The 24,932-nt window shown below is 38.5% G+C and overlaps 1 protein-coding gene across 2 annotated transcripts in view; it reads right to left on the reverse strand.

Annotated features, from left to right (window-relative positions):
• The window catches only part of PRPH (peripherin), a 114,898-nt gene that overhangs the window by 32,725 nt on the left and 57,241 nt on the right, over positions 1 to 24,932 (reverse strand). For both annotated transcript variants that reach the window (XM_044083774.1, XM_044083775.1), the window contains exon 2: positions 17,346 to 17,406. In XM_044083774.1, coding sequence (XP_043939709.1) covers positions 17,346 to 17,406 — 61 coding nt within the window. The remainder of the gene's footprint in view (positions 1 to 17,345; positions 17,407 to 24,932) is intronic.

Here is a 24,932-nt window from a genome sequence, read left to right on the forward strand (position 1 = left end):
GTACTTATCGAAGGAAGCATTATATTCAGTGATCAGCTTGATGTGTGGACAACAGTGGCGTGATCACATCTCTGGACCTGGATGAAGCACCCTTAGTAATAAGCAATGCAATGAAAAAGGACTTCTTTACAACAGTGGATACATGCTGACCAAAGGGCATTCGTTGTTTACGTAGGATCCCATGTACCTCGCTACTGGATCAATTTTCCGGGGTGTGTTGTTAATGTGATAGTTACAGGGGACTTCTTGCTTGCTAAAGGATACTATTATACATTTATTAGCATCACCAGTTGCATCACTCTTGGTGGCGGCAAAATGCTGCTCAAGGCTAAGTTCATACCTGCCTTGTGTATATAGTCCAAGAGCTCCATCATGTCTCTTTTCATGTAGTCAAGGGAGACACCCACGTGTACTGTTACTGTATCAAATGTGTACTTGTAATGCAAGAACTTGAGTGCCTGCATGATGTGGCAAATCCTGCAATCTGACAGGGAGCTAACTATGACCCTCTCCCTTACACAGCCTGGTGAGTGGTGCATCAGTGTGTCTCACTATGGAGTCACCTATGACTAGGATGTTGGATTGCATTGGGGGTTTGCCTTATAGGTTCATAGGGTCATATGTTGGTACTTGGCTATTGGCCCTAGGTCCTATACAAGTCTAGCCATAATAATTCCCTGGATATTTCTTCCCACAATATTTGCTTCCCTGGACCCCTGTCTCGCAGGGTGACTGACATGATCCCTGGGGTGAATTTCCTATCTCCCATCCAATCATCAAGGTTCCTTTTGAAGACGGCCAAGGAGGTGCTCTGCTTGACATGTATGGGCAGTCTTTTCCAGGGTATGGGGAGTTTCTGGGTCAGGAACCTATCCCTCCAGCATGTTTTGTTCATTGTAATGACAAGGTTTAGATCCCAGGAGCGTGTGGCTCTGAGGGATTCGGATTTCTTTAAGTGGACTATGTCCAACAGCTCAGGGTTTGACATGGCCTTGTATGTTAAGCAGAGATCACCTCTGAAAGTAGTATGGGCTTTTTAAATGAGACACAGTGACTTAGTTGTGTGTTTCATGGTGGATGCTGCCTGCATTGTGTGCTTGTGAGGCTGCTGAGGGCACTTGTTTCTTAGGTTACTTTTAGGAGGCCTTTGGGATTTAGGTATGCTACTTTTAAAGGACTCAGTGTTTGCATGTCTATGTGTTTGGTCTAATGCATGTGTGATAGGTTTAGTGTAGTGTTGTGTGGACCTGAAAAATTGCTTGTTATTTGTAGCATCTTCATGTGAGATCTTGGCCTGCAATAGCATTAAATAATTGTATTTCCTACACACTGTGTCAGTTTGTTTGCATTGCAGATGGTTGTTAATAAACAAGTGATATTTGATACATTGTCTGAGGATGCCCATTTAAACCAAGCTGGCTATAAATGGTTCCTGGTGTTTACTAATGTGGCCTGAAGAGGAGAACTGCCTGTGAGGTTCAGATTGATTACTGGAGGTGCTAAATGTCTGGTAGTGGAAATAGTGCTGTTCTCAACACAGCTACATGCAGCTAGAATAAATTATTCTGCTTTACCCCTCTCTCCCGCCTAAAGAACCAATCACAATACCGGAGGAATGCCAGGCACCCAGCATTACTGCAGCACATGTTAAAGCTGCATTGTCCAAGGCCAAGAATACAGCTTCCATGGGACCCAATAATATCCTTGGATGTGTTCTACATGAACTACAAAGTGAACTGGCACCACATCTGTGTGCCCTGTTCAATCACAGCCGCACCTCAGACTTTGTCCCTACCTAATGGCACACTGCTACAGTCATCCCTCTCCACAAAGGAGGAGCGACTACAGACCCTGGTAACTATCGCCCCATTAGCCAAACAAGTTTGATATGCAAAGCTATGGAACACATCATCATGGACCTAATAAACAAGGATATAGGGAATCTCCAAACTCTAGGTCCCATGCAATTTGGTTTTGTAAAAGGTAGATCATGCCTGCTCAACCTGGTTGACTTCTCTGAGTCAGTCACCAGAGTTGTAGATGAGGGCAAGGCAGTTCATACAGCCTACCTCGATCTGGCCAAGGCCTTTGATACCATTCCCCACTCAGGAATTATTGATAAACTCAGCAAACTAGGCATTAACCCCTATATCACTAGGTGGGTTGCAAACTGGCTCACAGATAGAACCCACAGTGTAAAAGTAGCAGACTCCAAGTCAAACTGCCGACCAGTCACAAGTGGGGTCCCACAGGGATCGGTCCTGGGTCCTCTCCTGTTTGGCATTTACTTCTCAGACGTCCAGGCCAACATGGAGGGACTCTGGCTGACCAAGTTCGCAGACAACTGGAACCTGGGAGCCATTATTAACTCCCTAAGTAATGTAGACATCCTACAGAAAGGCATAACTGAGACCAATGACTGGTGTTGAAATCATGGTGTTAAGCTTAATGCCAAATAATGCGTCATCATCTCCTTTGGGAAAAATTCAGTTCCCACTAATTACCACATCGATGGGAGCCCATTGAACACCGAAGGTGTTATAAGAGATCTGGGGACACAGGTTGACAGCAACCTCTCCTTCGACCACCACATTGCCACTGTGGTCAGAAAGTCCTTCTATGTGGCACATCTCATTACCAAGGGTTTTGCATCCAGGAAGAAAGAGGTCATCATATCTCCCTACTCCTCCCTCATTAGGCCAATCATCGAGTATAATGCCCCATTTGGCATGTACCTCACTAGACATGCGCAACAGCTGGAAATGCCATAAAAGTACATCATGAAGAGGATACTAGCACTTAAACACATGTCCTACATGGACAGACTCAAAAACTCCAGCTATTCTCTGTCTCATATCGTCTACTAAGAGGTGATCTCTGCTTGACTTACAAAGCCATGTCTGACCCAGCTCTGTTAGAAATGCTGTATCTAAAGAAATCCCAATCCCTCCACACCACATGCTCCAGAGACCTCAACATCATTAACACAATCAACAGAACATGCTGGGGGGACAGATTCATAACACAGAGACTGCCCATGCTCTGGAATAGACTTCCCATGCACGTCAAGCAGAGAGTGGATGGAAAATATTAAGTTCACTCCAGGGATCACTCCAGTGGCTCTACTTGATAGATGGCGGGTGGCATGATGCCAGGGCACTTCTATGGGCTAGGCTTGTAAAGGCTCTAGGGCCATTAGCCTAGTACACACCTATGAACCTATGAACCTATGAACCTATGAACCTTAGTTCCTTCTCCTTCCAGAAGCAAAAGAGTAGCATTAAATCCAAGCTGCCTCCTGAAAATTAGTATTACCCCAGATGGTTCTGGGTTCAATATACCTACTATAGTTTTCTCTTGGTAGTACCCCAGATGGAACCAACAGCAGCTGAAAGCAACAGGCAGCCAAACTGCACAAAGGATCTGAACAGGTTCTCTCCCAAACTGCTAGTAGACCACTCAGTCAAGTCCCATGCACATTGTGCAATCAGAGACCAGCAGAGATCAAAGACTCTCTGCTGTTTCTCTCAACAGAATCAAAACAGAATCACTAATCCCAAGATGATTCTTGAGAAGCAGTTTGTAGTCTCTCCAGTGAATGGTAGTCTTATCCCAGATGTTACAGATTTTAAAAAGTAAGATGGAAAAATGGCTTAATACTCTGAAAATTGCAGTTTGCACTAAGAAGGTTGGGTGATATAAAATGAAAGCTAACTCAAACTTTAAGAGTCAGTGAGGTGAGCCTTCCTAGTTTAATGTTTCAGCGCCCAGTATAATGAATAGATGAGATAAAACTGGGAGGAGCTTTCAAAGTTAAATTTATACTAGAGCAGGTAGTTCAAAGGCCACCAAGGTTAAAAGCACAACAGGAACTTAATGGGCAGCTGGGAAAAAAATCCAGTGCAGTGACACATCAGCAGTAGTCTCCACGGTACATACAGATGAAAAAAGTAAATAAGAATGCAGCTAAATAAAATAAAACCCTGTTTCTTAACTCCTCCCACTAATTTGTTAGATTTAATTCCTTTTCAATCAATGAATGAAACTGAAGTTTTCTAACTGGCCCTAGCTAAGAACTTTTAAAACCTCCAAGAAAAAAAAAAACGTTCAGGTAAAACAAAATTTAAAATAAAAACAAAATGTAATACAATAAGAGCAAAAATAAATAAATAGTGGAAGCGTACACATCTTAAATGAAGATATCCAACCCAAAGTCCAATGCTGCTACACACCAGCACTAGTGTCACAGCATTCCCAGCTAAATAAGAATGCAGTTGAACAGGAATGTAGCTAGATAAGAAATCCTATTTCCCATCTCCTCCCACTAATTAACTAGATTTAGTTCCTCTTCAATCAGTGAATCGATCAGAGATTATATCAAGGATCTTGCATTGTCATTTTTAGAAGCATCAAATGTAATGGCAAAGTGAAGTCAATCAGTACTCAACATAACAGATAAAAGAACTTTGGATAAATACAAACTCCAAAGTATCCTTGAAGCTGACTGTTCCACAAGTGATAAGCAGAAACGTTTTCCACATGAAATACTAAGTACAGTCCTTGTTTATTTAGTCACTGTGCTCATTCCTCCCATATGCTTTTCTAACTTGTTTCTGTGTATCCTGTATGCACCCTATGCAAGCATGAAGCAGCTACTATGACTCTAGTTTGGACATGCTTTTCAAACCTAATGTTTAAGTAAAAGCCTGTCACCATTCCTGCCGTATTTCTAAGAGCTATGTCCAAGAAAGATGAATGAACGCTGCCGCAGTCTGCCAGAACTCATTTGTTAATGTGCAGTTTTACATGCAATATACAACCTTTCATAGCTTCTTTCAATTTCAAACATTACTCGGTGTGTATGTGAGTGTGTGTGTGTGTGTGTGTGTGTGTGTGTGTGTGTGTATGTATACATAGATACATATATATATATTTTTTTTTCCATTATTTTTGCCATGTTACAGCTAGAAGGGGTTTATTCACCTGGGCACGTATAAATAAATAAAAATCTATACAGAGTTTCATAGCAGGAAACAAACCCTCAACAGTTTTCATTTTCACCTTTCAAATATTGGTTATTCTCTATGCTAACACACACACACATATTTATTAAATGTGAAAGCAGATGCTAATGATTAATGAGTGAAAAATTGTCATTATTTGTTCCCTTTTTTCATCTCTGGGTAGCTTCATGTCTGAGAGTGAATATCAGTCAGCATGACCTGAAAATAAATGAATCTGTTTCACACAGGTGATCGCATGCTTTTTATACTTTTTCCACAATTCAGAGGCAGAGTATAGGTTAACCAAATTATATATATATATATATATATATATATATATATATAGAGAGAGAGAGAGAGAGAGAGTGTGTGTGTGTGTGTGTGTGTGTGTGTGTGTGTGTGTGTGTGTGCGTGCGTGCGTGCGTGTGTGTGTGTGTGTGTGTGTGTGTGTGTGTGTGTGTGTGTGTGTGTGTGAGTGATTGGACAGTTGTCTTTAGTTGTCTACTATAACTCCAGGCCTGAGCTCTCAGGTTCACAGCTAATAAAACAGTGAAATGAATGTCATTATGAACAAGGACACTAAATCAGTGACACTTTCAAAATATTAGTATTCTTCATTCAGAACATGAACAAAATAAAAAAAGTTTTACATTAATATGATGAATTTCTTGGTGGGGAGAATCTAAACTGGAGGGTGTACCCGACTAAGGTAAGTGACTAGGCTGGTAGAATGAAGACTGGGGTATTTACATGGATAATTGATGGAGAAGTGAATGAACCTAGAAGATGGAGATTTTAGTATTTAAATTTTCATGGTATATAGCCAGCTGGGATAAGGAGGCTTGAGAAAAATGCATGAATCTGGTGGGTGTAGAGTTGACAGGATGGAAACAAGGTCACATATCTGGATATAGTGAGGTACCAGAATAAAATATCATATGTGCTACACAAACGAATTGTTCAACTACCTAAAACAGTGAGTGACTCGACTCATGGTATGTAAAAAGTTTAAAAAGTATTAAGATTTTGTCCCTGACGTATATACTTTCATGTGACAAACCACTACTTGATTGTAGTATACACAGTGATATAAAAAAGTGTACACTCCCCTGTTAAAATGCCAGGTTTTTGTGATATAAAAAATGAGACCACAATAAATCATTTCAAAACTTTTCCCACCTTTAATGTGACCTATAACCTGTACAATTCAATTGAAAAACAAACAAATTTGTTAGGGGAAAAATTAAAAAAAATAAAAATAAAAATAAAAAACGTACAATACGCTGGTTGCATAAGTGTGCACACCCTTAAACTAATACTTTGTTGAAGCACCTTTTGATTTAATTACACCTATGTGTAGCCCTAATGTCATACAGGATGTTCAGCTACATAGTAGGCAGAATGCAAATGACCAGTCCATCACCAGTGTTGTTAATGTTCACATCTATAGAGTTAGAATGGCCTTTGTAGAGAAACTGTGAACTATAGTGGTTTGCGCCAACTCAGAATTTGTTTAGTAGTGCGATTTTTTTGTAACTGTTATATAGAATTTTAAAGGCAAAGGTCGGATTTGTTTGTAAAAGTTGTTGGTAAGGTCAGACTACATTCATTTCTGCAGTAATGTGCAGCGATACTCTTTGTGGTTTTAGATGCCAAATATTTGGCTGTCTTGTAGTAAGTCAGCTCAAGTTTTCTAAGGGTAGTAGGAGGACATATTTGTATAAGGGTTGGATCCATAGAATAATCTAAAAGATCAGATCACTTGCAATATTGTTTTCCTTTTCGCTTATACATATTTTGCATGTACTATACTGCTTATTTGCTGGATCTGTACATCTGCTTAAAATGCAAATCAAATCCTAAAATAACAAACTTTCTTTGACCAGCAGTGCTCCATAAATAACCTTACTGTACATCATTTGTCAGTATACTAACAACCCTTACAAATTAAAAGCATTTCCTTCCTTCATATGAATTGTATGTGATTCATATCCTCCATTTTGTGAAAGTATGATAAAATAATGCACAATATGTAAATCAATCTGTGAGGTCACAATTTATTCACTAACAGTGCTGCAGAAAATGTGACAGTTGATGTCTTCCTTTTTTCTTACTAATGTTTAATCCAGTGAATAAAATAGTTCAGCTGTCTGAGTGACAATAGGATGTGAGACCAGACGTGAGAAAGAGAAGGAGAGCAGAAGAAGCAGATGGTTTATAATATATTGTCAAAAAGCATATCAAGACATATAGGGGAAAGACTTTACTAGTCCTGGCTGGTGCATAGTAATACATAACACATTGACTTAATATAAAGTGCACTATTTTCTCTATTAAACAACAACAGGACTATTACTACTTCATTGCAGTTTTCCTGATCATGTCAGCTATGTGGATAATGATGTTTTACTTTCTCCTTACAAATCAAATTAAATTTGTCTGTCAATGGCATACAGATATTGAGATAACCAGCTTCCCTTCAAAACACTGATATTTTTATATAAATAGAGAATGTATTCTGCAAAGTCCTTTGTCTGCTTATGTTCGAGACTGATTGCTTCCAAGATACTTATCAGACAGGGATGACATATGTATGCCTTCTAAACATGTAACATAATTGAGATGATTTAGGATTTTTGCCTGGAAGAGTCACATAGGTACCCCAAGCAGACTCCACATAATTTTTCCTCAGGTAGATATGTCTCTGTAATGAGGAAGAAAGAGATACCTGGGACGATACTTTAGAAATTCTCTGCAGAGTACTCTGTTAGCAATACTGGGCAAGCAAGTGAGTAAGACATTATTTTTTTTTTAGCTGGGATACAGGATCTGAATTGCCTAGGCATAGTAAGGCCTTGTTAAGTTTAATTTTGGTGGCTGCCAAAAAAAGCAATTGATAGAAAATGCAAATGAAAGAGTAAACCAACCATACCTGAAGAAGTGAATTTTATAACATCGATAAAAGAACACAAAGTGGAATCTTTATAAAAGGGTAGGGGTGTGGGAACAATACATGCAGATAAATGTTTTGGAGGAGGAATGAGGTTTAAGAGGAGGCAGGAATTGAACAATTTATCTAATCTTGGATTGACTGGTATAGAAGATAATATGTAATGTGTAAATGTGAACTTGTTAATATGGTCTGATTACATTTATATAAATATAAGTTTGCCTGTGTAAGAAGTGATAATTCAAGAAAGGTGTTCCTGTTTTTTTTTTCTAACAAATCAGCACCCTATGCCACTGTCCAGCAGGGACATAAGTGGAATCCCGGGGGTGTATTTTCTGTTCCCCATCCAGTTATCCAGGTTATGTTTAAAAAGATTTAATGAGGTACTCTGCTTTATGTGGAGAGGGAGTCTATTCCACAAAAGGGGGGGTCTCTGGGACACAAATCTGTCCTGCCAACAAGTCCTGTTGATGTCATAGACCAGGCTGAGGTCTCGCATGTTGGTTACTTGAGTGGAGCTTGACTTGCGGATATGCAGCAGTCCCATCAGGGCAGAGTCTGAGATTGCTTTGTATGCCAGACAGAGGTCACCTCTGAGGAGTCTGTAGGAGATTGAGTAGAGGACCAGGGCTTTTAGCCTATCTGTGTAGGGTAGATGTTTGAGGCTCTGGATTCTCTGGGTAAGGAATCTCTGTGGTCTCTCCTGCTGCTGCATGTGCTTTGTGAGGTACATGCTGAAAGGGGCATTGTATTCAATAATCGGTCTTATAAGGTAAGAATACAGGGATGCTATGACCACCTTGTCCCTGGATGAGATACCCTTACTAATGAGGTGGACCATGTAAAAAGCTTTCTGTACAAAGAGGGCAATATGGTGGTCAAAAGTCAGTTTGCTGTCCACCTGGGTTTCCAAGTCCCTCACAATTGATTGCGTGCTTAGTATCTTACTATCAATGTGATAATTTGTGGGGAAGTCATTCTCCACACAAGGGATGACGATGCATTTTTTGGCATTTAGTTTGAGGCCATGTTTCTGGCACCAGTCATTTGTTTGGGTGAGACCCTCTTGGAGGATGTCCACATTACTAGGGGAATTGATGACAGCATCCACCTTGCAGTCATCTGCAAACTTGGTCAGCCATAGCCCCATAGCCCACTAGATTTGACCTACACCTCTGAGAAGTATATCCCAAACAGCAGAAGCCCTAAGACCAATCCCTGGGGTACATCGCTTGTTATGGGACTACTACATGAGGTGGCTTCCCCTATTTTGACTAGGTGGATTCTATCAGTGAGCCAGTTTGCTACCCATCTGGTAACATATGGATTGATGCCTAGTTGAGAGAGTTTATCTATTATACCTGAGTGGGGAATAGTACTGAAGGCCTTGGCCAGGTCAAGCTAGGCAGTGTCTTCGTCTTGTCTATGGCTTTGGTGACTGTCTCAAAGAAGTAAAGAAGTCAACCAAATTTAGCAAGCATGACCTCTCCTTGAAAAAACCAAACTGTATGGAATCAAGAGTCTGGAGATTGCCAATGTCCTTGTTAATGAGGTCCATGATAATCCGCTCCATGGCCTTGCAGATCAGGCTAGTTAGGCTGATGGGTCTATAATTTCCTGGATCAGTGGACACTCCACCTTTGTGCAAAGGGATGACAGTAGCTGTCCTCCACTCAGCTGGGATGAAGCCGGTACTCAGGCTTTGGTTGAATAGGGTGCCTAATGGTGCTACAAGTTCCTGTCTGAGTTCATGTAGGATGCAGCCTGAGATGTTATCAGGTCCCATGGAGGCTGTATTTTTTGCCTTTGAGAGGGCAGTGATGACTTGCACCCTAAAGATAAGGAGAGGGGGGCAGGTACTGAGGATGTCCTGTTTTACTGATGGGGGACAGAGGAGTGAAGTTTTCACTGAACCTGTCTGCCAGCAGGTTGGCTGTATCTACAGGGTTTGTGTATGTGGTGCCCTTGACAACCAATAATGAGCAGATCTGGGTGCTTCCCTTGACACTGCGGGCACATGTGAAGAAAGCCTTATGATTGTCTTTAGTAGATGTGGCCAGTTTAGACTCAAAGTTTACTGTGGAGGATTTCACTAGTGCTCTTATTTGCTTGTTCATGCTAAGGAGACATTGCTTCCAATTAGACAGCAATTTTTTCCTTTTATTATAGAGTTTATTTATTGTAAATGTCCGCCAGACAGGTTTACTCTTCCTTGAGGAGGATAACTACATCCTGTGTGGTATTCCTGATTCCATGCAGCTATATAAGTGCTCATATAGTACTTTGGCATAGGTTTGGACATATGTGCCAGTTTCTGTGGAGGGGGAGGAGGCTGTGAAGCAGTTTATATCTTCCCCCAGGAGGTTGTAATCAGCTTTGGAGAAGTTTTTTTGTTTGACCCTAAGTGGGGGGGGGGGGGGTTGGGGGAGATGGTGACTTTGAAAGTGACTGCTTTGTGGTCGGATCAAACCATGGATGATGACACTGTAGGGATGCTGCAGTGGTTACTCATGTTGGTTAATACCATGTCCAAGATATTTTCACCTCTTGTGGGGGTGTCAACGAACTGGTCCAAGGCATCTGCATTGACAAAATCAAGGAATCTCTCGCCATTTGTGTTTTGGCATGAGTATTTCTTCCAATCTATGGTTGCATAGTTAAAGTCGCCCAGGATCAGGCTAAAAGGTTGAATCTTGATAGATTCAAAGAGGTCTAGATAAGTGGAGTGGGCATCTTGTGTCAGAGTTGGAGGCCTGTAGCTAGCTATGATTTGAATAGGGGTCTTGTCAATTGTTAACTGTACCTGGAGTATTTCCTGTGCATCATACTGTTTGATCAGCCTAAAGGTGTGTATGTCTTTTATATATATATTCCAACTCCAACTCCTTTTGCTTTGCTGCCCACAGCTTGGGGTGTGAATGAACAATCAGATGAGTAACATGGTATGGCTGGGGTGCTCTCTGCAGCTTTGAACCAGGTTTCGGTGACTGCAAAAATGTCAGCTTCTTCCAGGGTTAAGAATACTTGCAATGAGTGCAGTTTCGTGTTTAGACTCCTAGCGTTTAGCAGCATAACCTTTAATTTACATTTTGATGAAATGTTCATGTTGGTAGTTTTCACCTCATGGCAATGCCTAAAAAAGGCACTATGGGGAGGCAAGAGCCTTTGCCAGGAACCTGAAGCCCAAGGGAGACCGATGCAGGCCATCTCTGCCAAAGCATTGTGGCTTGTCAATCACATCATCCCAGGCTGTCAGGTACTGGATCCCCTTTGAATGACACCAGAAACTAAGCCAGTTGTTAAAGTCAATAATTTTCTGTTTGTATTAAGGCATCATTCTAGGTGATGGTAGAATTCTGCTTAAGGCTAGAGACATAACTGCCTGGGACACATACTCAGCAAGCTCGATCATGTCTCTCTTCATATAGTCCAAGGAGGTACATCTCAAGTCATTCACTCCAACATGGACTATGACAGAGGCATAAAAGTACCTGTTGAGAGACTTGAGTGCATATTTGATATGGCAGATTCCGGCACCCAACAGACAACTAACCATGACTTTCTCCTTATCCAGCCTAGTGAGGGGCAAATCTGTGTGTCTCACAATGGAGTCTCCTTTGACTAATATGTTGGGTTTATGTTTAGGCCTTAGTGTCTGTGAGACACAGGTGTGTGGACTATGTGTAGTGTGTGGTGGGCAGTGGAGTTTGCATGCGTTTATGCCTCGGAGGTCTCTTTTGTTTGGTATGCTTTTGTTGAGGGCTTCCACATATGTGGGAGTGTGCTGTGTAGGTGGTGTTTGAGGTGTGGTGTTTGTGTTGCCAACCTTATCAGTGCCAGATATACTGGTTTGTGGGGGAGAGCGCAATGACAATAGGTGCTTGATATATTTGCATCTCTCACAAATTGTGTTCCTAGGTGATAGTGGCAGAAGGTTGTCCGTGTACATGAGGTAGTTGCTACACTGTCTCAGGATGCCCATATCTACCAGACTGGCAGAAGAAAATGTAGGAAATTGTCCATCCATATTTGTCAGAAACTGAACGGGCTAAGGGGGTAAAGGGAGGAAGGTCTACGAGTAGTACTACTAGATGATAACACAAGTGCTACTAAGGGAAAACTTGTAGCTGGAATACCTCAAAAAGGATTAAAAACCGTGCAGCTGAAGCTCTGGATGCTGCAGACCTGTATCTAGACTATTATACTCAATTTTACGGTTAAGAACTCAGTAAGAAAAAAACTCACAATAAAGCACAGATTAATCACTGATAGTTAAAAGAATAGAACTTGCAGCATGAAAAAATACAGTTAAGCAGCAACGAAATGGAGTAAAATGCAGTTAAACAGTAATGAACTGCAGTAGATAGCAATGAAATATAGTTAATCAGTAGATTGCTTTGAAACAGTAGCTCACAAATCACAACAGTAACAGCACACATAAAGCGGTGATTCAGTAGAATACTGTCATCAATTTAGTGAGGCTACCAACAAGCCGTAATAAATATGGCAAACTAAATGCAGTTGAACTCCTAAGCACAAGCAGCAAAATGAAGTATAAAGAGGTGCAGGTTTTTGTTTTTTTGTTTTTTTTTTAGTAGAAAGTGAAGAGACAGAAGATAATTCAAGGTTCAGAAGCTAAAGGGGTGGGCCTTTACTCACTATTAACAGTAGAATGAGCTGCTGTAATGTGACTGGGGGGAGTGTCCAATATCAACTTTATACTAGAGGTGGGCAACTCAAAGCCACCAAGACTTAAGACCACCACAACAGCTGGGCGAGTGGGTTATTAGAATTTGTTTACCAGGGCAAATCATTGATCAGTTCTGACCAATTTCAGTCTCAGCTTGGGTTGTGCAATTCATCCATTTTACCTAGTTCAGAGCAAAGGTGTAGCCAGGCATACTCTTTGTACTCCACAGAGTTCACTTTTCTGAACATCACTTAGAAAACTATAGCTTTTCCTGGATGTGATATGACTCTGACTGTCTAGATTAGTGCCTCCAACAACAGGTGCAGAGCTTGCTTACAGAGAGGGTTGCTAATCCAAAAAAAACAATATCTTTAGTAGGTATACAGACAACAGCTGAAAATGATGCATGCATGCATGCATGTAAGTGTTTGGGGAGGGGGCAACATTTTGTGAGATGTGCACATTTTTTTTATTGCCAGTTGGGTTGGGGGCACCAGTAAGAGACTGTGAGTACAAAATGGAATTCTCTGTCTGTACCCCTGGTTCAGAGTTTGGTGTAAACTTCTCCACTGAGTGAAGCAACTTGGATATAAAGTTCCACTGTAACCGGAAGGTCAGTGAAGAAGGTATTGATCCAGAGACCTCTAAACTGTCACTGATTTCACACAACATCCAACATGCTGACTAACATTTTGGCCCTGTCCTTATATATATATATATATATATATATATATATATATATATATATATATATATATATATATATTTTATAACAGCGAATGCTGTATAATCGACCCTAAAATGTCAAAACAGCAAAATGGCGAACATACGGAACAGCGATTTTTTCCCCAGGGAAAAAAATCGCTGCTCCATAAAAAAAAAGACAACCCCTCCACAAAATAAAGTGGGGGGGCTTCGTACCCCCCCTACTTAAATATACCAACTCTGAGACTGCGCCACAGTAGAAGAAATGGCAAGGTTCCAAAAACGGCCCACTGATTTTTTTTCCCTGTGAAAAAAAAATCGCTGTTCCATGCATTCGGGATTTAGCCATTTCGATTAAAGAGGGTCTATTAGATTTAATAGGGACCCTATATATATATATATATATATATATATATATATATTTTTTTTTTTTTTTTTAATTTCTGTTTAATTATTGCTGATCACATTCAGTCAATAAAACCATGCATTAGTTTCATATGTCTTGACGTTCATAAAGTACAAGATGTAAAAATTAATTAGAGTAATATTTAAAAAATGTCCCTGTTTTAACACTTTGAACTCCGATTATTTTTCTCCTTGCCCAGAATTATTGAGAAAAGAACCAATATTTGATTTAATCAAGTAGCTAGGCAATTTCTGAAATGCAAAAATAAACAATTTGAATTTATGACACTGATAAATAAACTGCTCCAAGTAAAGACAGTGTTAAAATAATGGTTATTATATAAAGAAAGCTAGTTTGTATTAAAATATCACACTTATATCTTTGGGGTTTGAATGTTGTAAATAACTGGTAATGTTTTTATAAGGACTGCTGTCACTTTAAATGATGTAACTGGATGTAGATGGCTGATTATATAAGGCACAGAAGTGTGTTTCACAAACTGTTTCTTTGAAGGCTGTAAGGATAAGGTGCTTAAGACTATTATCTATTTATTTATTTTTTATTTATTTTAATAAAGGTTATGTTTTATCTTTACGTATCTGTCATGCTAGGACACAGTTTAGGAATCTTTCCTTAACAAAATTACTTTAGGGTCTTTCACCTTTTATCTCCTTTAGAAATGCGTTTTAGGCCACCCATGAGGCTGCCAGTTAAGATCTGCTTTATGAACATTGACCAGTACCTTACTGGGTCCAGATTAAGTTATGGCATGCTGATGATTCCATAAGGGGGGCTGAAACATGTTAATATCTGTTGCACTCACTACACTGAAAAACCTTTCGGTGCTGATCAGATTTGCTGAATGTTTGAAAATGGTCTTACTAGTTCAAGGTAATATCTTTGTATTTCCTAAAAATGTATTCACTACTTAGTTTGATAACCAAAATGTCCATCTTAGCCTGGTCCATTTCCAGTGGAAGTATGATAACAGAGACATAACAAATTGTAGTGTCCTGTCCCAGAGACTTCCCATACTCTGGAACAAACTAACTATCTATATCAAACAAAGCTCATCATTAGCACTCTTCAAAAAAAAAAATCTTGATGATTGGATGGGAAACAGGAAATTCAAACCGGGGATCACCTCTGTGGCTTTACTCAACAGGGGCACAGGAAAATAATTTTCTTGGGTGGCGAAAGCCAGGGTGCCATTTTGGCTAGGCTTATAAAGGTCCTAGGGCCAATAGCCTAGTACCTACCTATGAACCTATGAACTTAGTTCACATGCAAAACAGATGAAACTTGAAATGCATCTGCTTATGCTCTGCTATACCTTGTCCACCTCTCTCTTCTATTGCTGCACTAAACACAATGTGTTCCTATACTGGACATGTCAGACATTTCTGGCATGGTGCTAGTATGTAAAAGATTGCCAGCATTTTCTGTTGCTTCAGCTTGCATGTACACTATAATGAAGCTGGCTTAAAATACAACATGATCAGAAATACCTTTCTGAAGATCTGGAGAAGCTGTAGGCATGTACTGTGTCAGAGATAACTGCCATTATAATGAGCAGTGAGAAGCAGAGGGTTATCAAAACTGGATTTCACCTCTTCTAAAATGTGTTTATTTTACCTTTTTATGTTACAATACTTCCGTTTTTGTTTTGCAGTGCTAGAAAGCACTGTAGTATTTTTTGTCTTGAATGATATCTTCATATCTTCATATTTGCATGTAATTGCCCCATGCCTGTATCCTGATTCATGCACACACCTAGATGAGATCAGCCAGGTTACTGTGAGATGACATAATAGGTCTGTGCCATTTCAGTAGACTGGTTGTGCGGCGGTTTGGTGTACACATGTACATCCCCTGCTAATGTTGTACATCCACCAAACTTATTCACAGGTAGGTGCTGTTAATGATTAATTTATTCATGAATAACTCCGAGAATGGGGCAACTGTGGGCTATGGAATAAAGAGTCTGAGAAGGGATCTAATGAGACTGATAGAATGTGCAGACAGATGGCAGATAGCTTAAACTACAGGAAAATGGAAAATTATGCACTTAGGTTACAAATTTGCACAAAGTACCACATAAATGAGACAGTGTCTTCCACCATTGTGAAAAAAAACCTGAAGTTCATGATCAGACCTAAAATTAATCACTAGGAGAAAAATTTAAAAATCAGTGAGAAAGGATGGTAACATGCTGGGATACATAAACTGAAGAGTGGATAAGGACACTGAAGTTATAATTTCATGCTGCAGTGCTTTTGTGAGGCTACGCTTTCAGAAAAATTTTAGTGAAAATAGCTTGTGGATCAGATATAATATGAAGAGAGACTGAGAATGTTTAGTTCAGAGAAGAAGAGGTAGGAGGGGAACAAGATATAGACAGATATGATGGGGAAGGAAAGGGTGAAAGGACCACAGCTTAAGAGAAAAGATGGGGAAGAAGACATGGGTGTCTTATAGGTGTAACAATTTAGAATAGGGTTGTGGATATGTGAAAGTACTATTTCACTGGCAGAGTGGCGGGAAAGAGGAAGTAGCTACTGGAGGAGATGGTGGAAATTTAGGCAACAAATAAAAACAGACAACTATAAATTAGCATGGGACAGAAGAAATAAAAATGAAATGGAGTAGAACAGATCCAGTGGGCTAGCTGCATCATACCGACAGAGTGCATATAACGACTGCTGGCATAACCATATTTTTGTATATGCACTGTACTAGATATAAGCACTGCAAGACACATTCAGATTTATCAGCTCTTGTATGCTCCAGTGCACTGTTACAAATGCATTTTCATATAACTTGTGTCAATGTACTGCCGTCAGTGCTGTTTACATAGCATGCCCAGCTTCTTGAGATGCTGTGATATTTAGATTCTGAAGCTTTGTATAGCACTTTGTGGGCATCTTTGAAATGAATCCCTATATCGATATCCCAAATTAAAAAATAAATGCCATGTTTGTCCTAACACAGACACTAACTCCTGATGAACGGCTTATGTTAGCTCGAAAGCTTTAGTAATTGCAAAACCTATGTTAGTCCAATAAAAGGCATTATATCACATCTGTGCTCCATGGTCACTGTAGCTTTCTGGAATAAACAGAAGACTATGTGTTGTTGAAGTCTTTAACTTGTACTATGCAGCATTTATGAGACTGGAGCTTGAGGGGGAGCATTTGGCCCATTTATGAGACTGGAGCTTGAGGGGGAGCATTTGGCCATCAATTCAAAAAAATAGTCTCCTTTCATTGAAGAAATCCTGTTATTCTTCACTGAAAACTAAACAGCACAAAAGTTGTAAATAGCTATACTTTCCTCAATGCAACATCAACTACTACATCTTTTATTTTTGCTCCAGCTGTTATTCTGAAATTGGACACATGATACATGTTAACAATGACAATGCATGAGTTTCCTCTTGTTTGAGTGAACTTCTCATACAATCTTCATTTTAGGTACGTATTTCCTGAGCATATAGGCTTTTTGTTATAAGGACTTACACACTACACATTACACTTGATCTTAGCCAAAAGGCCAAATTACCTCTCATGAATGTACAATGGATGCACTCACCTTTCGGAAGAAAACCAGGTTGTTTTCGGCCTCCTCTCTCTTGTGAATTTCCTCATCCATCCTATGAGAAAATAAATAAATGAATATGAATGTCACAGCAGAGAGACAGCTTCAGTTCCATCTGTGAGGTGGTTTCTTTATGTGGTTAATTGGCACTAGTATCATTTGCATACCAAAAAGGTTTAATGGATAGCTTAACAATGAAATGCTGTATAAGTAAATGTTTCAAAATGGAGATGACATCTGTCAAATCATTAGTTTCTACCAAATGCAATTTGGTACTAGTTTACTTCTCAGCAAATTGACTCTGAGTAATTTCTGCTTGGCTCAATATCTGTGCTATTTTAGTCCATGTGGACTATAAGGTATTTAGAAAAGTACAGTGAGATATCATAAATAGAAAGCCAAATGTAGTTACAGACAGGTAAGACAAATGTGTTGTGAATATTGTGTTACTGTTGTTCCTAGATACAACTCTGAGTCTTGTAAGCTCATGTTTAACAATCTCACATTGGGCAATACAATGAGAAACAGTATCTGAGCTTTGTTCCGGCTAAGATCTACCTGAAATCAACTGGATGGATAAGTGAATTTAAGTACACTTTTTATCTGCTCTTTTTCATATAGTTCTGCTTTTAATTTATTTATTTGTGTTTCTCACTGAATATTAACTCAACTGAAAGTTGTGGCTGTGTCTCTGCAGAGTACTTGTTAGAATTAATTAATGACAAAAAACGGCTCAGGGTGCAGAAAGGTGCAGAAAAACAGAGCCAAAAAAGAGAAAAGGCAGCACCAAGCTTACACAACCATAACGTTTATTGAATAAAAACTAACGTAAGCGCTTTCACGACTACTCCTGTCACTTCTTCAGACAAACTAAACATCCATCCATCAAGTTTATATATCAGAAGTCTGCAGTCAGCTGATATTCTTAATAAAAGTCAGGTGTAGTTTAAGTCACTTATACAATTAAAATTATGCAGTTAAAATAAAATATGTATAAAATATCTATAAAAATTATGTAAGAATTCAAACCATGAATAATACAAAAAAAATCTCTTAAAATATACGTATATATGGTATATGAGTATGTATTATATGAGCACATTGTATTAATTCCTAGTGCCTGAGGTGGTGGAACTTTAAGAAAGGTAATGATGGATACAATAATGCAGATGGTTCAAGATATACTACACCTAGTACATTTATTCTAGTTCCTCCGTCAGGAATACAAACTTTTATGAATGTATGTGAAACTAGTTTTAGACAACTTTGTGCACAAGAGAAGAGAAACAATTTTTGTAATATGTCTAGATGTGACAGTAGGGCTTTATATGAATTGAAAAATATGCACTCTACTGAGGTTAAACAAGTAGATAAGGGTGGAGGCATAGTAGTACTGGATAAGGAGCTATACTTGAGACAAATGAGATCTTTATTACAAGATGCAAATACTTATCAATGCATTACTAAATTTGTTGTGAATGGGGTGATGGAAAGGGTGTCATTTTTGATCTTTGATTTGCTGATGACAAACTTAATAGATGAACAATTGTTTAAGTATTTCAGCACTAATAATCCAATTGTCCCGAGAATATATAGCCTACCAAAAATACACAAAAATATTGAGGTACCACCCATGAGACCTATAGTCTCGGGTGCAGGGTGGTGTACTGAACCACTCTCCATTTTTGTGGAGGATAACCTGCACACATTACTAGATGGATGCCATATGATTCTCAGAGATATAAAGATGTTTCTGGAAAGATTACATAATAGAATAGTGACAATTGAGAATGATTATTATTTTTTGTTACTATGGAGATTGAATCGTTATTTACATCTATACCAAATGCATGGGGCATCGACAGGGTTAGGGAATTTCTTACTCTAAATAGATGCTATGAAAACTCTAAGGTTCAACTCATTTGTAGTCTATTAGAGAGCATACTGAAAACAATGTTTTTGTGTTTGAAAATTAGTTTTATCTCCAGAAGGTTGGCGTGGCTATGGGCACTGCTTGTGCGAATAGCTAGGCCAGCCTACCACCCTCCTGGAAGACCAGAGCTCCTATCTACTAAGATACAACCCTACAACCACTTGGGAAACCTACCCAATAAGACATTGAAAGTACGTTCTACTCATATGAGTTTACTCTACACAATTCAAGACTTCTGTATATTAGTCATATTACCTTCCCAGGACAGCCAGCAGCCAGTACCCCCTTATCCCCACTCCCAATCTACCTAAATTGTCTCATAAACTGAATCTGTTTCTACAGACAGTTGGTTTTCACTCTCCCCTCACTGACTTTGTTAAAACATCCTTCTACCAAACACTAGAACCCCAACTCTGAATACTTCCCTAGGTCAAACTCTCTTCACCTTATATACATTACCTTTGTTGATTTACCTGCTGTTTCCTTCACTCTATAGATTGTTTTCTGCACTTCAGCACTCCCTTGTGTCTTCCCGCTCCGTTCGCCCTGCGGGCTCACTCCGCTCCCCACCCTGCCCCCAAATCCCACCCACCCCTAGAACCTCTACATTTATTCCTACTTAGCCACACCCCTCCCAACTCTGAACCAATCATAGCATCTTCCTGTCTCCACCCAATCCCTAATAGTCTCCTCCCTCATCCATCCTTCTACTATCCAGAATATATACTTTTTGACATTTTCTCTTATTCTAATTATCATGTCTAACCAATATCACACTATCGTACTACTAACTCTTCTAACTACTCTTTCCTCTACCTATCTCTTAACCTCCTATGAGCAATCCTTATACTCTACACCTTGCATCCCACGTAAGCAGACCCTAGCTACCACCATAACTACATCCATAACCCACCTCAGTCCCATATACAACAACTCTTATCTTCAACCTAAATATCACCGTCTGTCTCACATTAAATACCTTATTCATACCCTCACTAAACAAAATTACTTTTGAAAACCCTCACAATTTAATAACCTTATAGTAAGTTTCTCCTTGATTGATGGGGATATACACCCCAACCCTGACCCTGACCCCTCCCCACTATCCCCTAACTGGCAACAAGTTAAAACAATGTCCACACCAAATACTAAACCCCCCAAATCTCTATCAATTGCACATCTAAACATTCGCAGTATTTGCAACAAAATTCCACTAATACATGCTCTTCTAGAAGTCCAACAGTTTGACATTCTCTGTCTAACTGAAACATGGCTCAAACCTACAATAAAAGATAATGAAATTATTCCCCCTGGCTATAATATTCTAAGACAAGACCGTTTAAACAAAAAAGGTGGCGGTGTAGCTATACTCTTTAAAGCAGGACTGGAAGTAAGTAAAACGAATCATACCCTTCTAAAAGACACTAATGCGGAAATTATTATTTCCAAACTTCAGATTAACCCTCATAAAACTATCAATATTATCTGTACCTATCTTCCTCCAGGCAAAAATTCTACCATACCAGAAGACCTACTAAACTGGCTCTCACTAAACCTCCCTCAAGAAACAATACTTTTAGGAGACTTAAATATTGATTGGACCCTATGTAAACAAACCAATCCATCTACCCTTATTAACTTACATGGATTTTCTCAAAACATAAACTCCCCAACTAGAACAAACAAACTTAATAATAAAGAAAAAAAACGGAGGATGCAAAGCAAACCAGTAATCCAAACAAAGCACCCTGAACCACTGCTAGGTAGGCAAACAGATTTAATAAGCCGAACAGTCCACTCAAATACAAAATAACGCTGAAGCAAATCACCATACGTTTTCGTCCACAACTTCATCAGATAATACTAGTACATTCCATTAAAACCATTTATATACTCAACAAACTTTTAAATCAACCAATAGAAACACTCAACATTTACATTTAAATGAATAAATACATTAACAAACATTAAAATTCAAGTTAAATGACTCCATTGTAAATAGGAAACCTGTTGAATAGTAAAAATGTATTAACATATACCCAATTAACACTGTTAAATAAATGTTTAAAAACTTTAAAAGCATAAAAAATTCCATTATAATATACTAAAGAATAAACACATACAATACATTGAGATACTGCCCTCTGCTGACGTAAATATTATTGCACTTTAATTTCACAATTTTGCTGACCTCATTTTTAATACAGGGGCGAGTGAGATCATGTCATTTAGACCAGGGAACTTACTGGCCTCCAACACTACTTGCCAGTATAATTCCCTGTATTCCACTAAAGTCTCCCACATTCCGCCCCTGGGGTCCTTTGGCACAACCTCTAATATAAAAAATTGAAATTCAGCTTCAAAACAACTTTTAGTATGTTTGTACAAAGAATTTGTTTCACTTTTTATACGAATATCATAAGTGTGCTCATAAATTCTCTGTTTTATCTTTCTTTCACTCTTGCCTATGTAAAAAGCATTACATTTTTTACATAATCCTATATAAATAATCCCTTTTGTGTTACAGTTCGCGAAAGTTTTTAAAGTTAGAGTTTTGTTGTTCCTGGCAGGTAAATTAATAGTATCTCCAGTGATCAAATACGAGCAATAACTACAAGCACCACATTTAAATACACCAGCTTTTTTGTTGGTGCCTGCAAACAAGGAGTTCCCCTTACCACCCCTTTCAAAGATATCCTTCAGAGTGTTACCTTTCCTATAAATGTGTTTTATATCACTCTGAAAGATATGATTCAAGTCAGAAACCTTTGAAAAATTAATCCACTCTTTGTCAAAAATTCTTTTAATTAAACCAGCTTGCCCGTCATATGTGGTAATAATACCTGATGCAAAATCATTATTTAAACTGTCCATTTTACTGTTTGTGACATATTGAGTTGCACCACCTTCAATTTTACCCAATATAGGGGCAAACCTGTCCTTTCTACCATCACTGACTTCTTTAGAAACTCTGTCAATAAGCTCTTCCGGATAACCTCTGTTCAAGAACATGTTTTTCAAGTTTTTACATTCATTCATATACCATACATCATCAGAAGTCATCCTACACAGGCGCACAAATTGCCCTTTTATAACACTTCTTTTCTGATGTGGGGGGTGCGAGCTTGAATAGTGCAGGTAAGAATTTGAGAAGGTTTCTTTTCTATAAATTCTGGACTTAAAACCATACTCTGTCTTAACTATGTTAACATCGAGGTATTTCAGTTCCTCAATTGTGAATTTATGGGTGAATCTCAAAAACTCAGTGGTACCGTTTAAATATTCCACAAAACTAACAAATTCATCTTCGGTACCCCGCCATAAAAAACACAAATCGTCCAGAAATCTACTATATGACTTCCACAAACTACTATATTCTGAATTTAGAACAAACTTGTTCTCCCAAAATGACATAATAATGTTGGCATAAGTGGGAGCACAATGTGCCCCCATCGCCACACCCTTAGTTTGTCTAAAATACTCGCCCTGAAAGAAAATAAAATTATTCTTTAGGACAATCTCCATTAGTAGTAACACAGTTCTAAAATCATTGTGCCCTAGTAGTTTGGAATCAAGCAACATTTCTTCAAACCATTCTAGGCCTACATCATGAGGTATACTTGTAAATAAATCAATCACATCCAAGATACCAAAACCTTTTGTTTCATTTGCCAGTGGTTCATTTAATTTTCTTAGGAAATGCCAGGAATCTTTTAAAATAACACTATTGTCAAAAACAAGCTTTTTTATTTTCTTATCAATGTACTTGGCCAAAGGTGCAGTGACCGAGCCCTCAGCTGACACTATCACTCTTAAAGGCGGGTCGTTTTCATCTTTATGCACCTTTGGTATCCCAAATATGGAGGGTATTCTCGGTTTGTCTACGTGTAAATATTTAAAAGTACTCATATCAATAACTCCATCCATTAATAAATCATTTAGAATAACATAAATTCGCTTATAAGCAATGTTAATTTCATTCAAGGATATTCTAGTATATTTTGTAATGTCATTTAAGATGTCAAACATTTTACCTGGCATTTCCTAAGAAAATTAAATGAACCACTGGCAAATGAAACAAAAGGTTTTGGTATCTTGGATGTGATTGATTTATTTACAAGTATACCTCATGATGTAGGCCTAGAATGGTTTGAAGAAATGTTGCTTGATTCCAAACTACTAGGGCACAATGATTTTAGAACTGTGTTACTACTAATGGAGATTGTCCTAAAGAATAATTTTATTTTCTTTCAGGGCGAGTATTTTAGACAAACTAAGGGTGTGGCGATGGGGGCACATTGTGCTCCCACTTATGCCAACATTATTATGTCATTTTGGGAGAACAAGTTTGTTCTAAATTCAGAATATAGTAGTTTGTGGAAGTCATATAGTAGATTTCTGGACGATTTGTGTTTTTTATGGGCGGGTACCGAAGATGAATTTGTTAGTTTTGTGGAATATTTAAACGGTACCACAGAGTTTTTGAGATTCACCCATAAATTCACAATTGAGGAACTGAAATACCTCGATGTTAACATAGTTAAGACAGAGTATGGTTTTAAGTCCAGAATTTATAGAAAAGAAACTTTCTCAAATTCTTACCTGCACTACTCAAGCTCGCACCCCCCACACCAGAAAAAAAGTGTTATAAAAGGGCAATTTGTGCGCCTGTGTAGGATGACTTCTGATGATGTATGGTATATGAACGAATGTAAAAATTTGAAAAACATGTTCTTAAACAGAGGTTACCCGGAGGAGCTTATTGACAGAGTTTCTAAAGAAGTCAGTGATGGTAGAAAGGACAGGTTTGCCCCTATATTGGGTAAAATTGAAGGTGGTGCAATTCAATATGTCACAAACAGTAAAATGGACAGTTTAAACAATGATTTTGCATCAGGTATTATTACCACATATGACGGGCAAGCTGGTTTAATTAAAAGAATTTTTGACAAAGAGTGGATTAATTTTTCAAAGGTTTCTGACTTGAATCATATCTTTCAGAGTGATATAAAACACATTTATAGGAAAGGTAACACTCTGAAGGATATCTTTGAAAGGGTGGTAAGGGAACTCCTTGTTTGCAGGCACCAACAAAAAAGCTGGTGTATTTAAATGTGGTGCTTGTAGTTATTGCTCGTATTTGATCACTGGAGATACTATTAATTTACCTGCCAGGAACAACAAAACTCTAACTTTAAAAACTTTCGCGAACTGTAACACAAAAGGGATTATTTATATAGGATTATGTAAAAATGTAATGCTTTTTACATAGGCAAGAGTGAAAGAAAGATAAAACAGAGAATTTATGAGCACACTTATGATATTCGTATAAAAAGTGAAACAAATTCTTTGTACAAACATACTAAAAGTTGTTTTGAAGCTGAATTTCAATTTTTTATATTAGAGGTTGTGCCAAAGGACCCCAGGGGCGGAATGTGGGAGACTTTAGTGGAATACAGGGAATTATACTGGCAAGTAGTGTTGGAGGCCAGTAAGTTCCCTGGTCTAAATGACATGATCTCACTCGCCCCTGTATTAAAAATGAGGTCAGCAAAATTGTGAAATTAAAGTGCAATAATATTTACGTCAGCAGAGGGCAGTATCTCAATGTATTGTATGTGTTTATTCTTTAGTATATTATAATGGAA

This window comes from Protopterus annectens, chromosome 9.part0 (assembly GCF_019279795.1).
Source record: "Protopterus annectens isolate FY-2018-M chromosome 9.part0, PAN1.0, whole genome shotgun sequence".
In the NCBI taxonomy this organism is placed as follows: Eukaryota; Metazoa; Chordata; order Ceratodontiformes; family Protopteridae; genus Protopterus; species Protopterus annectens.